Below are 14,509 nucleotides of genomic sequence, written 5' to 3'. Positions count from 1 at the left end.
ACAGAGCATCAGTAACGTATATTTCTTTGCCTCGCTTATATACGACATCCAGGTTGTACCGCTGCAGCTTGAGCATCATGCCCTGAATACGGGAAGAAGCAGAGTGGATGGGCTTCTTCAGTACGGTGATAAGAGGCTGATGGTCGATTTCCACCGTGACAGGACGGCCATAGATGAAGTCATGAAAGCGGTTGCAGGCGAACACCAGCGCCAACAGTTCTTTCTCAATTTGTGCATACCTGGTTTCAGTGTCAGTGAGGGCCTTGGAAGCAAAAGCCACCGGTCTGCGGTGTTGGAGGCACACGGCTAGTAGACCACTCTGTGAAGCATCGGCAGAGGGGACTACCGGATCACGCATGTTGAAGTATTGCAGGACTGGTGAATTCGTCAGCATGGTCTTAATCGATCAACAGCAGCTGTGTGTGTGTCCAACCAGCACCATTCTGAGTCCTGGTGGAGTAGCTGCGGCAAAGGTGCCGTGGTTTCACTGTATTGCAGAACAAATTTAGACAGGTAGTTGGTCATCCCCAGGAAACGTTGCAGAGCCTGTTGGTCAGCCGGAAGCGGCATTTGCTGGATGGCAGTGATTTTATTCAGGTCCGGTTTGATGCCTTGACTGGTGAGCACGTGGCCCACGTACGCCACTTCGGTGACTCTAAACTTGCATTTGTCTGGGTTGAGCTTGAGGTTCAATGCACGGGCCCATTTAAGTACCTGGTGCAGCCGCTGTTCGTGTGTCATCGACGATGATTTCACAGGGATAGCCTGCAAACAGTTGCTCCATACGCTGGAAGACCTCACTGCCCGTAGTGATTCCATAGGGCATGCGAAGGAAGACATGCCACCCTATCGGGGTCATGAAGGCGGTGAGCAGGGACGAAGCTCTGTCCAAAGGGATTTGCCGGAATCCGCACTTTGCATCCAGGGTACTGAAAACTGTGTCACCTGGCATGTCAGGAATCACTTGCTCGATGGTGCGGAGAGGATGATATGGACGCAGCAGTGCTTTGTTCAAGTGTACTGGATCAATGCAAAGACGTACAGTCCCATCTTTTTTTGATGCGGCCACACAGGCGGACACCCACTGTGTTGCTTCCTCTGTGGGGGCAATGACACCCAATTGAGTCATTCTGTGGATCTCTTTAATGATTTTGTCTTTCATTGCGACAGGATCCTTCCGGGGGGTACAGACAGTAGGTACAATAGAGTCATACAGCCTCATATGGTACACAACAGGGAGCTTGCCAAGTGAACTGCAATCAAATAAATCCTGAAAGTCTTTTATTTCCGGGACGGTCATCTGTATTGCGTGTACCTCAGGTCCCAATTTGAGAAGGCCTAGCTTCATACTGTCAGGGAGGCCTAGCAATGGTTTGACCTTATGATCCACAATGTAGAATAGCAAATCAGCACGGGTAAACTTTAGCTTTGTGGTACCCACAGTAGTGATGACCTGGCCACCATAAGCTATCAAGTTGATCTTGTCTCGTGGGTTTATCTGTGCGGTTGGATCTATTTCACGTAGTTGTTTGTAAAATATGACATTGCACTTTGCTCCTGAGTCTATTTTGACTATGGCCACCTTGTTCATATGCTTTGTTCTCAGTTTGATAAATATTTCTCCCTTCTCATCCAAGTGGTCTACACTATCACAAACTGTCATGCAAAATGATTCACACCTTGGCTCAGTTTCAACCTGGTTGATCTGCCGGGGTGAGCGGCTATAGCGCAACTCAGACTGTCGCTTTATGGAAGTTTGATCTTTGGAGCGGCAGCACCTTGCAAAATTATTCCATTTGCCACATGTATTACATTGTTTATCATATGCAGGGCAGCGTTGTTTGTCAGGAGGGTGCTGTGCCGCGCAATTCCCTCACGTGGAGGATTGGCACGGAACGGCCGCCATGACATACACCTCAGCGTCCTTTCTCAGTTCCTGTTACGTTCACTGTGCTCGGTACTCAGGGAACAGGGTGGACAAGCTCTGAGTACAGGAACGTAATGCTGTAATAAGGGCGAAGTTCAGCAGTTACCCCTAAGAAGCCCTGACTCCGTTGTCTCACTCTCGTGGTCAGTCTACGCCTGTGAGATTATGTTTGCTTGGGCCCACGGCAGCCGCGTTTGAAGGGCGGATTAAGTCTGCCCAACTCCGATTCCCCCTGGTCTTAGTTGGAGACAAGGCGTAAACTGAGACGGGGCAATAACAAGGGGAACCTCTAACTAAAACCTGAAGCAGAGTTAGGGGCAACTCCAGAACTCTAAACAAAAGTATGTGCGGCTCAGCCGCCAAGACAAACTACAATAAAGGCAATGCTGTCCACACGCCGACACAATACTGTTGTGTACCGGCGATGACAGCATATGCAGAACCCTCTGCAGAAAATCCAAAGCAAATATAACAAGAAGCTACGGCCAAGGCCGTAAGATGCGGCAAAGCCGCTACTCACGAAACCAGTGTGAATACAGGCGGACGGACAAGAACCCCCAAAGCCGCAGACACAGGCTCACAGAACCGGAGGGCAGGCAGGATTTCAACAACAGGCCAGAGGATACCAAGACACAGGATAATTGGATCAGGAACAGACAATACCACAGGACTTATGGATCAAAGGTTGACAGAATCACTGGGTTTCAGGACAGGAAGCAGCTCACAAGAAGCTCCGGACTCTGACAGAGCTGAGTACACAGGATTCCAGTATCAGACAGGGCCGGGACACAGATGCAATACTGGAGTAGACACTAATCAGGCACATCCAGGTATAACAACAAATGTCTATCACCAGCCCAGAACTGCAGAGCTAGCTGGGTAATAAGGGAACACGCCCCAATCAGGATGGCTGGAGACCAGGCACACTGTAATGGCCAAATACCTGCAGGTGAGAGTAACACAGACAAGAGCCAGATTGCAGTACAGAGACTCACCACATAATGATCAATTCTCTGACAGGTGAGGCTAAACACATAGAAACAGGCTGCAATTACACAGACTCACCACCGGCGGCCAACAAGAGTCTTCTAAACCAGTGTAATGGAAATCCTGGCATGCGAACAGAACTATAATACAAAATACATAAACGGAAAGCAAACAGGAATGAACTACTGCTTGTGGTTCATAACAGTACCCTTGTGACCTTTTCAGACTGCTCATCTAACATACAGATACTTATGGCAGTTTCTAATGTGAGGCCCTTCTCCCGCAGCAGCTTGTTGCTGCATATGCCGCATACGATTCTGTCACGGATGAGCTCCTCTGTGAGGATACCAAAATTGCACTTCTTTGCCAGCAGCTTTAGCGTTGAGACGTAGGACTGTGTAGTGCCATCACCCTTTTGGTTTGTGCTGTTGAAAACATGCCTGTCCATAATTACATTCTTTACTGGCATGCAGATGTCTTCAAACTTTGCAATTAGGATGTCAGGATCCTCTCTGTCTTCTCTGTCAGCGTATACAAAAGCATGTGATTTGTCCACAGCATCGGTGCCTGCGAGGTTCAGCAGCGTGTATGCCTGGACTTTTTTTATTTGTCTGAAAGGCCTGCTATGGAGTATACGTGCCATTACTTTTTAAACCTAAGCCAGTTGTCAGCCACGTTTTCACCAAATATCAGCGGATCCATTCTCCTCAGACCCTGTGCCATGGCATCCCAGTTCTGACACCATGTAGATGTGTAACAACAAACTCAGGACGACACTTGCAGCATCAGTGTAATACAGGTCTTTACTCAGTATGAGCCAGACACCAAGTGGAAGTAACAGGAGCAAACAGAATGTAAGTCACCTCGGCATGACATCATCTCCCATGATGCACAGCATGCATTTACAAACGGTCTGAGAGAACAAGGAAGATCATTCCAGTGGTGTGGGGTAGGAAAGAAACCTTGGATTTGGGAGTGGGATGAGGATACCAGAGGGGAGGAAAGACTACGGACCACTCTGTGTTTACTGACACCCTCCAACAATACACCACTGCAGCCATTTGGTTAATGCTTGTACCACTGCTGCAAGCGCCAACAATTCCATTCGTTTGTGTTGTTTACCAATTCTCTCATGAATTATATACTTCATTAGTGTCTGTATACATTTGCCGTTCATTTCTTCAGATACAGACTTCCTACTTCAACATTATCTGTGGAATAGGTACTTTGCATAAAATCATCTAGCGATCATAATAATTTGCCACTCAGCGTATATAGCATTTAATATAAACAGTTTACAATCCAGTGAGGAAACTATTTCTGTACATGGAATGACTTGATGTAATGTCAGGGCAAGAGGACAGTGATTCTAGTCTCTATGCAGCTCTGTCATAAGTAGTTCAAAGAGATCTATTACTTGCTGGCATATTAGCTAGCAGAGACGGATTGGCCCATCGGGAAGCAGCAAAAAAAATAAATGCTATGTGTGTATCAGTGCACAGGGGATCAGCGAGACAGTGCTATGTGTATATCTGTACAGGACTTTCAGTGATATAGTTCTATGTGTGTATCTCTGATATACTGTATATGGTAGTCCAACATTGCTGGTTTCCTTTGCAACTCTATGGCGTGTGGGGCAAAATCTTTGATGTTAGCCTCTGTGCCTTTCCAGACCAGACATCACGGCTGTTGTGCAGAATTGAACTGTACCTTAGAATCTAAAGGCCAGTACTCACGGCCCGATGCTGGAGAGATGTGTGCTGAGCGAACCGCTCAGCACACATCTCTCCCGGCGCTCAGCACAGCGCGATCTGTGCTGAGCGTGCGGGGGGAGACGGGGGGGCCGCTCACTTCACCCAGCGGGTGAAGTGAGCGACCCGCTAGATTGGCCTGCATGCAGGCCAATCTAGCAGCAGCGATAGCGATGCGCGGGGCTGCGCATCGCTATCGCTGTTAGGGCTACACACGGAGCGATCTTGCTGAAAATCTAAGCAATCTAGTCAGATTGCTTAGATTATCGCTCCGTGTGTACCCCCCTTAACTCTAAATGCTGCTTATGAGAGCAGAGTGTATCCTCCACCCGCGGGACACTGCGGCCCGCGAGTGGGACAGTCCCAGAAATACAGGGCTGTCCCACTGATATCGGGACAGTTGGGAGGCATGCATTTGGTTCTTCCCTGCCGTCAAATTCCATGTTTCTATGTTACATCAGCATCAGTAAGACTGTCAGGCAGAGAATAGCGGCCAGGACACCGGGGTCTGGCTTGGGAAGGGTGTCCAGGATGAAGTGCGGGAGCCATAGGGGAGAGACTACAAACAATCAGTGGTTTATCAAGCAAGTGTAATCTCCTTGCGATATCTAAGCAGAGTGCCCAGCTTAGATCCAAGTGTTTAAATTCGGATACCAAAAAGGTATGCCATGGTATGCGTGCATGGTTTTGCGGGTCATGTCTTGGATGGAACTACAGAGAAAAAAGGGGGTGTTGTAGGTGCACTATCTCTAGCATTACTGATATCATACAGCTTAGCATATAATAAATAGTGGAGTTTGGTTATGTGTTGATCAATGTATGTAGCTGCAGCCCCAGTGGGGGTGGTCATTTTGAAAAAATACTTTTTTAATGCAATTTATTTTTTCGTAGATAAGCTCAATTTATAATATTCATTCCAAAATAATATGTTTTAAGGATAAATTTAAAGGCTGGAAGGTTGGGTGATAGTTTAACTAGGTATAGAAGTGCACTTCAGAGGATGGTAGCAGGATGGTAGAAATCCTGAAGACTACATTGGGACAGGTTAAGGATAGAGGAAAATGGGATTCTGTAATTGGAACAGTGAAAGATGGTGGCGATAGGGTGTGTGGGGGAATTAGGCTGGAAATTAAAGTGGAGAGGAATGATTGAGGGCTTTGGGGTGTAGTATGGCTGACCGGCGGTCAGGAGACCGCCGGTCAGCTTACCGCCGCCGGGATCCCGGCAGCATACCGCCGCCAGGATCCCGGCGGGGAGGGGCGAGTGCAGCAAGCCCCTTGCGGGCTCGCTGCGCTCGCCACGCTGCGGGCTCGGTGGCGACCTGTGGTCGCCACGGGTTCTATTCCCACTCTATGGGTGTCGTGGACACCCACTAGTGGAAATAGTCCCTGTTGGTCGGCATGCCGACCATCGGGATAGTGAGCCGTCGGGATGGTGGAGGCGGTCATGTGACTGTCAGTCAGCTGACCGCCGGTCACATGAATACCACCCAGGGCTTTGTAGGTGACAGAGTTCTAACAGTATACATAGAGCAGTTTGACAAGTACAGATGCAGATTTGCGAGTTTTTGAATACAGTTGCATTTTTACACATTTTCGTAGGTCTCTCCATTGCACGGATCTTGGCTGGATCTTTCTTTCCATAAAATAAAGCTTTTTGGGTCAGGAACTTGGAGGTAAAAATACAATGGCACAGGAACCACCCTGACTTGAGAGCATGTAATGGGAGGGTCATGAGTGTCAGTGGCGCACCCAGGGGGGGTTTCCGAGCACCCAGAAACCCCCCTCCACTAAAAAAAAAAAATTTTTTTTTTTTTTTTTTTTTTTTAGCTGCATGAGTATTATTAATGGCTGTCTAGCGTCCTCTGCAGCCTGCTGTCTTCCTGGTGGCACTTGTAAGAGCAATAAAAGTTTATTTTAATTATAGTACATTCCCTCATGTGCTTATCCATTCTTACTTTAATAATCTTCAACTGCATCAACTCCAGCAGTCTTCGGCCACCTGATACTTATTTCAGTGTCATCTTCTGATGTAACTATGTGTATTTACCCTGTACTTGTCCTATACTGTCATCAACTGTAAGTTGCTGTTTTCCTGTTTGATTATTCATGTACTCTGTAATTGGGCGCTGCGGAACCCTTGTGGCGCCATATAAATAAAGGATAATAATAATAATATATCCATGTGCATACATATATACACTTGTATATACATACATACATATAAACACACACACACACATGATATATATATATATATATATATGTGTGTGTGTATGTATGTATGTATGTATGTATGTATATATATATATACTGTATGTGTGTACACACACATATATATATATATGCATGTTTAATATGCTGTGTGTATGTATATATATATATATATGTGTGTAGATATGTGTGTGTGTGTGTGTGTGTGTGTGTGTGTGTGTGTGTGTGTGTGTGTATGTATATATGTACACTAGTTTTACGGACCCAGCATATGCTGGGTCACCTCAGTCCCCACCCCCGTGATTGGCTCCGCCCAGTTCTGGAAACCCCCCCATGCAAATCCTACGTTTGCCACTGAGTGTGTATCAAAAGCTCAGTGAGTTCTGCGTACAGGGAAAGGAAAGCCTCTTTCTGACGTATGGGGCTTGTGCAAGTCCAGATACTGTTAACAGCTGCAGTGACCAGCGTGAAATAAATGGGCATCACATTTCCGCTTACACGCACATGAACCCCAGCGTTACCTGAACGGATACCGGCATCAGTATGAGCTAGTAAATAAGACTTTTGTGTCTGCCCCACCTTCAGCCACTTTGCATGAAGCTCAGAATCAGCTGCACTGTGCATAATATGGTTTTGCGATTTGTCTCTAACATGATACTCACGGTTCTTTTACTAGTCCATTTACCGCTGCTACAAAGTTAAATGGCACAAGTCCCACTTCTCCTGTGCGCAGTGATTTAGCTTTCCACCACTCGCCAGTTCTGCAAGCAAAAAGATGAAGGATAATATACTAAAATATACAAGGAAGGATAATATACTAAAAAATGGGTATCATTGCCCAGCCATAATGGTTTTAACAACAGACATATGCATATAAGGTGCCTCATATTCCCAATATTAAAGGGAAGCTTGCTTTGTTTTCAAATGAACATGAGTATATGTTATGGAAAAGCAGATATTTAGCCTATGTAAAAAAATAAAGGTTTTGCGCTGACCTCCTGGTGGAAATATATCACCACAATCTTTCTGTCTCAAGAGTAATCCTGCTACTGCTTCCCAAAAAGGGGTATTTGCACACCCCTAAATATATAGAATACAAAAACAGAAAAGAAATGGGAGCGCTACTGGTATACTTTGAGACAGATCTTAATCTTATATAGTTAATTGATACTCAATTAGCGGTATTCATTAGTAAAAATTATTTTTAATCACATCATAAAATCAAAACAGTTAAAATAATAAGAATAAAACACAATATAAAATGCGAGGGGGGGAAATAATTATATGAGATTTCACTCAATATAGTCCATTTTCCTTTAGGCTCCAATCATAAAACAGAATTCGCCTCTTTCATAACATAATGCATAGAGTAATCCGGATGATCAGCATATGATGGCCAGAAAAAAATAGGTCTATGTGTGCAATAAAAAAATGATGATATGATGAAATGATAATAATAAATACTCTTTAGTTCTATTTCTCCACAGGTGCCGCAGTAAATTGTGTCAGAACAGCTGAATAAATGACCTTTTGTCAGGTATTAGAAAAGTCTAATGGTCCCACAGTCTTTCTGTGAATGATTACCTGCGTCCCACAACACTGTTGCTTTTCCTCTTTGATCACTCCTACTGGTCCTGCCAGCGTTTTATAGCATAGGAGGAAGGGGGAATGTGAGTGTTCTCCGTGGTCCCTGTCTATTTACTGACGTCAGCACTGTGTGTATTTCTCTGTACAGCGGCACTTCGTGATCAAAGGAGTGATCAAAAAGGAAAAGCAACAGTGTTGTGGGACCCAGGTATTTTCCGAGAAAATGGCAACCTTGCAAAATGCAACTTGTACCTAATTGCATTGACCCCAGAGTATGCTGGTAGGGGCACGGAACATGAGGTCTCTCAGTTGTGAGGCTTTCACTAGTGCTGTTGTGTCTTTGCCAAATAGTGAATCATTTAGGATGAAGGATGTGCAAGAGGTGCTGACTCCATACTCATTTGCACCAGCAATGTCATTGCTCCTTAACTGTTGTTTGCTCCATTTGTTTCCACATGGCTTAGTTGAGAGCTGTCTGCTCTCTTTATATGCCACTTGAGGCAAGGGAGAGCCACAACCACCACCCTGTCATGTTTTAAGAATTCCAGCACAAAGCAGATGGTACCTATAGGTACAATTAGTGAGCACCCGCATTGCAACAGTAAACACTTATTTCTGCTCATATCCTATGAAGGTTCAAGCAGAAATGTGTAAGCTGCTACACGCAAGTTGATCACAGGTCTTTAATTGAATAGCTCTGCACATTACCCTGGAAAAGAGACCACACAACACAACCCGTAGCTAACTGAATCTGCCCCATGAAAGGTCATTTTATAAAGACAGAGTAGAATGGCATTCTGCAAAATAGCAGAGTAATAACAGACATTGGATGTGGTCTGATTAATATTGCCAAAAGTGTTTCAGTAGGCACAATCATCAGTGCTTCAAGCACTCTAGCTGCCCAGCTGGTATACATAGGCTTAGCATTTATACTTACGATTCCAATATCTGTAGGTTCTCCCCAGCCTCAAAACCAAGATCTCCATCATGTACAGGTTCATAACTATACAAGGTCACTACTTGTTTATCTGTGGAATAATGAAGCATATACATTAATAATATGTGTCAGGCAAAATACTATGAACCATGAAAATGGTAATAAGTTATTGTAGACATATTTTTAAAATAACAAAAAAGAAAGTATAATATTTATAATGCAGACAACAGACAATAATGTAATATGATATTGCATATATTACATATTTATAGCATGTAACATACTGTAACAGAGATAAATATATCTAAACAAACAAATTACTATACAAATGTTTTAGCATTGTAGCTAAAAATGATTATATCAATATATTTATATAAGTATAACACAATATAAATAATTGCAATGTAAGCAAAAGGACATCTAAACTATGGGCTAAATTCACAAAAGTAGAAACAAAATGATGTTACCAAGAGAGAAATAAAACTAGGCTAAAGTCATTTTTTATATTATTTCACTGAAAGAGCCTGATTCTGAGTTGCCAACAAAACGAATGCGTTGCCCATCTGTGAATTTAAGGGCATACAATCTCCTTCGCTTGTGTACATGCATGTGGTCAAATGTGGGAGGACTGAGATGCCCACTTTCAGTATATGTACACATTGCAATACCGATTGGTGTGTCCCTTATACACCACCATCAGCAGCAGCACCACTGAAAATTGCACCAGCCCTATGGCAGTTTCTCTGGCCACTGCCTTCTATGCTTGTGGCTATGCTTCTAAGAACGCAGCCACTTGCATTGACAATCCCACGACACTCCCATCAGAGCTGGCCCTAGGCATAGGCAAACTAGGCAATTGCCTAGGGCATCTGGTAAGCCTAGGGGCACAAGCAGCTTCTGCTGATTAAAATGATATGCAGCATGCCTATATTCTGTGTTTAGCATTTCGTATGCAGATACAGCCACAGTCGCACACAGTATATAGGCATGCCGCATATTATTTTAATCAGCAGAAGCTGCTTGTGCATCCTAGCCACATAGCAATGCATTTTCATAAAAAATAGGCACCCGACGTTAGCAGAGCTGCCAGTTGACTCACGCCAGGAACTATATGTGTCATTATGTGTATAAGGGCATTAATAATGTATAACATGTGTAAGGGGCACTATGTGTGTCATTATTTGTATAAGGGCACTAATAATGTGCGGCATATGTGTAAGGGACATTATGTGTGTCATTATGTGTATAAGGGCATTAACAATGGGGGTTATTCCAAGTTGATCGCAGCAGGAAATTTTTTAGCAGTTGGGCAAAACCATGTGCACTGCAGGGGGGGCAGATATAACATTTGCAGAGAGAGTTAGATTTGGGTGGGTTATTTTGTTTCTGTGCAGGTTAAATACTGGCTGCTTTATTTTTACACTGCAAATTAGATTGCAGATTGAACACACCACACCCAAATCTAACTCTCTCTGCACATGTTATATCTGCCCCCCCTGCAGTGCACATGGTTTTGCCCAACTGCTAAAAAATTTCCTGCTGCGATCAACTTGGAATTACCCCCAATGTGCGGCATATGTGTAAGGGAAATTATGTGTATAAGGGCATTAATAAGGGTTGGCATAATGTGTAAGGCGCACTATGTTTATAAGGACATTAATAATGTGTGTCATATGTGTAAGGGGCATTACTGTGTGGTATTATGTGTATAAATGCATTACCAATGTGTGGCATTATGTCTGTAAGGTGCTCTACTGTGTGGCCTCGGCGTAACGTATAGAAAGGGCACTACTGTGTGGTCTAATGTGAATAAAGAGCAATATGGTGAGGTGTAATGTGAATAAGGAGCAACATGGTGTGGTGTAATGAGAATAAAGAGCAATATGGTGTGGTGTAATGTGAATAAGGAGCAATTCAGTATGATGTTATGTGAATGAAGGCACTACTGTGAGGAGTAACATATATAAAGAAAAGTGGTACTACTGTGTGATGTAGTGTGAATAAGGGACACTATCGCATGATAAATTGTGAATAAAGTTGCACTACTGTGAGGCATAATTTGAATTATGTGTATAAGGGCATTAATAAGTACTATTGTGTGGCCATGCCCCTTGCCAGCAAAAATACCTACCTTTTTGGGCTGTGCGCCAAATGTGCACACTGTTCTCATTTAAATTACAGGGGGTAGGGGAAAAAAAAAGGACTGCTTTGGGTGGGGGATGACGGTGCTGGGAAAGGGGTGCACGGTCAGAGGCGGAACTAGCGGTGGTGCTAGGGGGCACCAGCCAAAATCTTGCCTAGGGCATCATATTGGTTAGGGCCGGCTTTGACTCCCATAATATGCACATGAGATCATTTTGTGTTCACTTCAAACCACCACCCAGTCACCGCGCAGGATCGCCAATCACTTTTTCCACCACCTTTCTGATACCGTCTTTACTGATCGCAACAGCACCTTTGTGCGTACACTCAGGGTAACACATGCGTCGTAGATGTTTTTAGAACTTTTAGGCATGCACAGTTGCAAATAATCGCTTAACTACGTGACATAGGCATTGCATGAAGTCATATTAACTGGGAACAGCTAATTAACACCAGGGGCAATATGTAATAGCCTGTAAGGTGTAGCTGTTTGAGTATTTCTGCCAGTCTGCCCGTATTTTTAAAGTGGCAATTATTTACAAGGAAACACTAGGTCAGTTTTGCCTTGTAAATGATTGCCCCTTCAGACTCGCAGGAATTCCAGAACAACTTGCACCTCATAGGCTATTACATATTGCCCCTGGTGTTGCTTAAATTTCCCTATGCCACACTCATCAATATGGTTCATTTGCTTTGTAGCTATCCCTTAATGACCGGCCAAGATTTCAGATGTTGAGTCTCACTTAGTAGTTTAATTCTCCTTTAGTTAGCATTGTACCATTTACTTGTAAAACTTCCAGTCTCATCTCTCCTGCCGTACTCCCAGAAAATCTCACTTATATCTCTCTTATAGTCATTGGTAGTGCCGTAGGTGTGTCACTGAAATGCTGCATACACAGATGCTTAGTCACTCACATTGGAGGTCACACTCAGATAGCAAATCTGCTCCTATCATAGGGCTTGTGCAAGTTTTGATGGTGGTGTCTAAAGACGTCCCAATCAGAATCAGGCCCAAGCTCAAGTGGGGCAGGGATTGATGTGAATGGCCAATTATTTTTTTGTAAAGCGCTGTGTAGGGAAGCCAATCCCGGGCCATTTTTTTAATCCCAGGTATCGGGATTGAAAAATGGCCAATCCCTGGATACCCGGGATTGGCTTTTACGTAGGTGGCCGCCCTCTCGCCCCACCCCGCCCCACCCGCCCCGCACATATAGCTCACCATACCGGGGGCAGGCGGGGAACATCGTGTGAACGCTGCTGGCGTCTCGCAGCAGCAGCTAACAGCGCAGCGTGACCTCTCACGCTGCGCTGGGGACCCGGAAGCAGGAAGCCGGGCAGCGTTTGAACGTCCTGTGGACGCTCAACGCTGATCCCTCAATCACCGGGATTGGAGCTTCCAATCCCGGGATTGAATCCCGGCCATTTTTGGGCCTAAATCCCGGGATCCCGCCGATCCTGGGATTGGCCACCATAGCGCTGTGGAATATGTGTGCTCTATATAAATAACTGGTAATAAATCTGTACTACAGCATCTAATGACGCTCAAAGTGGGAGTCTCAGTCCTTTCACAGTAAGAGGCATGATTGTGCACCAGGGAAAGGCTTTTACTAGCATTAGCATGTAGTCCCAAGTGCGACTACGGCAAAAGACACTAAAGCAGTCTCAGCAGCTCAGGATTAGTGTGTTTACTTTCCTACTGCAAAGGCCTAATATTTCCTTTGATGACTATTTATTATATTCTTGCTAAAGTTCATTAATTTTCATTTATCATCATAAATTTCATTGTAACTGTCTCATACTCAAAATATCTCAATTCACACAGGAAATTATCGAAACTATGCTCTCAGCTAGTTCTTTGAACACTATATAGTTAGTACCCCAACATGTGTTTTAATAGCCCTAAATGATACTATCTCAAAAGCATAACTCCCAACATGACCCTCTCCAGGAGGGACACAATGCTCTGCTCCTGGACTTTTCTCTTCATTTGTGATTGCTGGAACCTGTGTTGAACAGGGTAATGGATAAGAAAGGTTTTTCAGCACAGGTGATGGCAATCATAAATGAAGAGAAAAGTCCAGGAGCAGAGCATTCTGTCCCTCCTGGAGAATGTCATGTTGGGAGGAATGCAAAAGGGGAAATTAAATACTTTATTTCCTTTACAGCATAGGTGCTCAAACCCGGTTCTCAGTACCCCACACAGTGCATGTTTTCAAGGTCTTCTCACATAATCACTAGTGAAATAATTAGCTCCACATGTGGATCTTTTAAAATGGGTCAGTGAGTAATGAATACACCTATGCACCTTCAAGGTGACCTGGAAAACGTGAACTGTTTGGGGTCCTGAGGACCTTTGAGAACCACTGCTTTACAGCAATAGTTTCATCGGTTCAGTTACAAACTAGGCCCTATATATGCATATACGCTGGGCAGCGTTCCCGAAAGTGGAAGTGCTAGGGATCTGCGAGGGCCAATCTGAGTAGTCTCTGGGTTTCTCAGGTGGTCTTGCAGATGATCTGATGCTACATCTTAGGACATAGGGCCTAATTCAGTAAAGATTGCAAATTCTGCTAATTAGCAGAATTTGCAATCCTTCTGAACGCATGCTGGGTCCGCCCACTGCAGGGCAAGGCCGCCCAGCATGCTGACTACCACCTCGCCCCTTTGATGAAGCAGAAATTGCGATTGCATCGCAATTTCTGCTTCATAATAGAAATTAAGGTTGTCTCCTACCGACAAGCTTAGGCATTACGGTGTGTAGCATATTGTGTAATGGGCATTACGGTGTGTGGCATAATGTGTAAGGGGCATTACGGTGTGTAGCATATTGTGTAATGGGCATTACGGTGTGTGGCATAATGTGTAAGGGGCATTACGGTGCGTAGCATAATGTGTAACTAGCATTACGGGGTGCAGCATAACGTGTAATGGGCATTACGGTGTGTGACATAATGTGTAAGGGACA

The 14,509-nt window shown here is 44.5% G+C and overlaps 1 protein-coding gene across 1 annotated transcript in view; it reads right to left on the bottom strand.

Annotated features, from left to right (window-relative positions):
- Nucleotides 1–14,509, bottom strand: part of LCK (LCK proto-oncogene, Src family tyrosine kinase) — a 130,815-nt gene that overhangs the window by 60,707 nt on the left and 55,599 nt on the right. Inside the window, exons 4-5 of the mRNA XM_063954268.1 lie at nucleotides 9,403–9,493; nucleotides 7,541–7,639 (exon numbers count right to left, since the gene is read on the bottom strand). Of these exons, the coding sequence (XP_063810338.1) occupies nucleotides 7,541–7,639; nucleotides 9,403–9,493 (190 nt within the window). The remainder of the gene's footprint in view (nucleotides 1–7,540; nucleotides 7,640–9,402; nucleotides 9,494–14,509) is intronic.

The sequence above is a fragment of the Pseudophryne corroboree genome, chromosome 2 (assembly GCF_028390025.1).
Source record: "Pseudophryne corroboree isolate aPseCor3 chromosome 2, aPseCor3.hap2, whole genome shotgun sequence".
Lineage (NCBI taxonomy): Eukaryota > Metazoa > Chordata > Amphibia > Anura > Myobatrachidae > Pseudophryne > Pseudophryne corroboree.
This window is presented reverse-complemented; position numbering and strand designations above follow the sequence as displayed.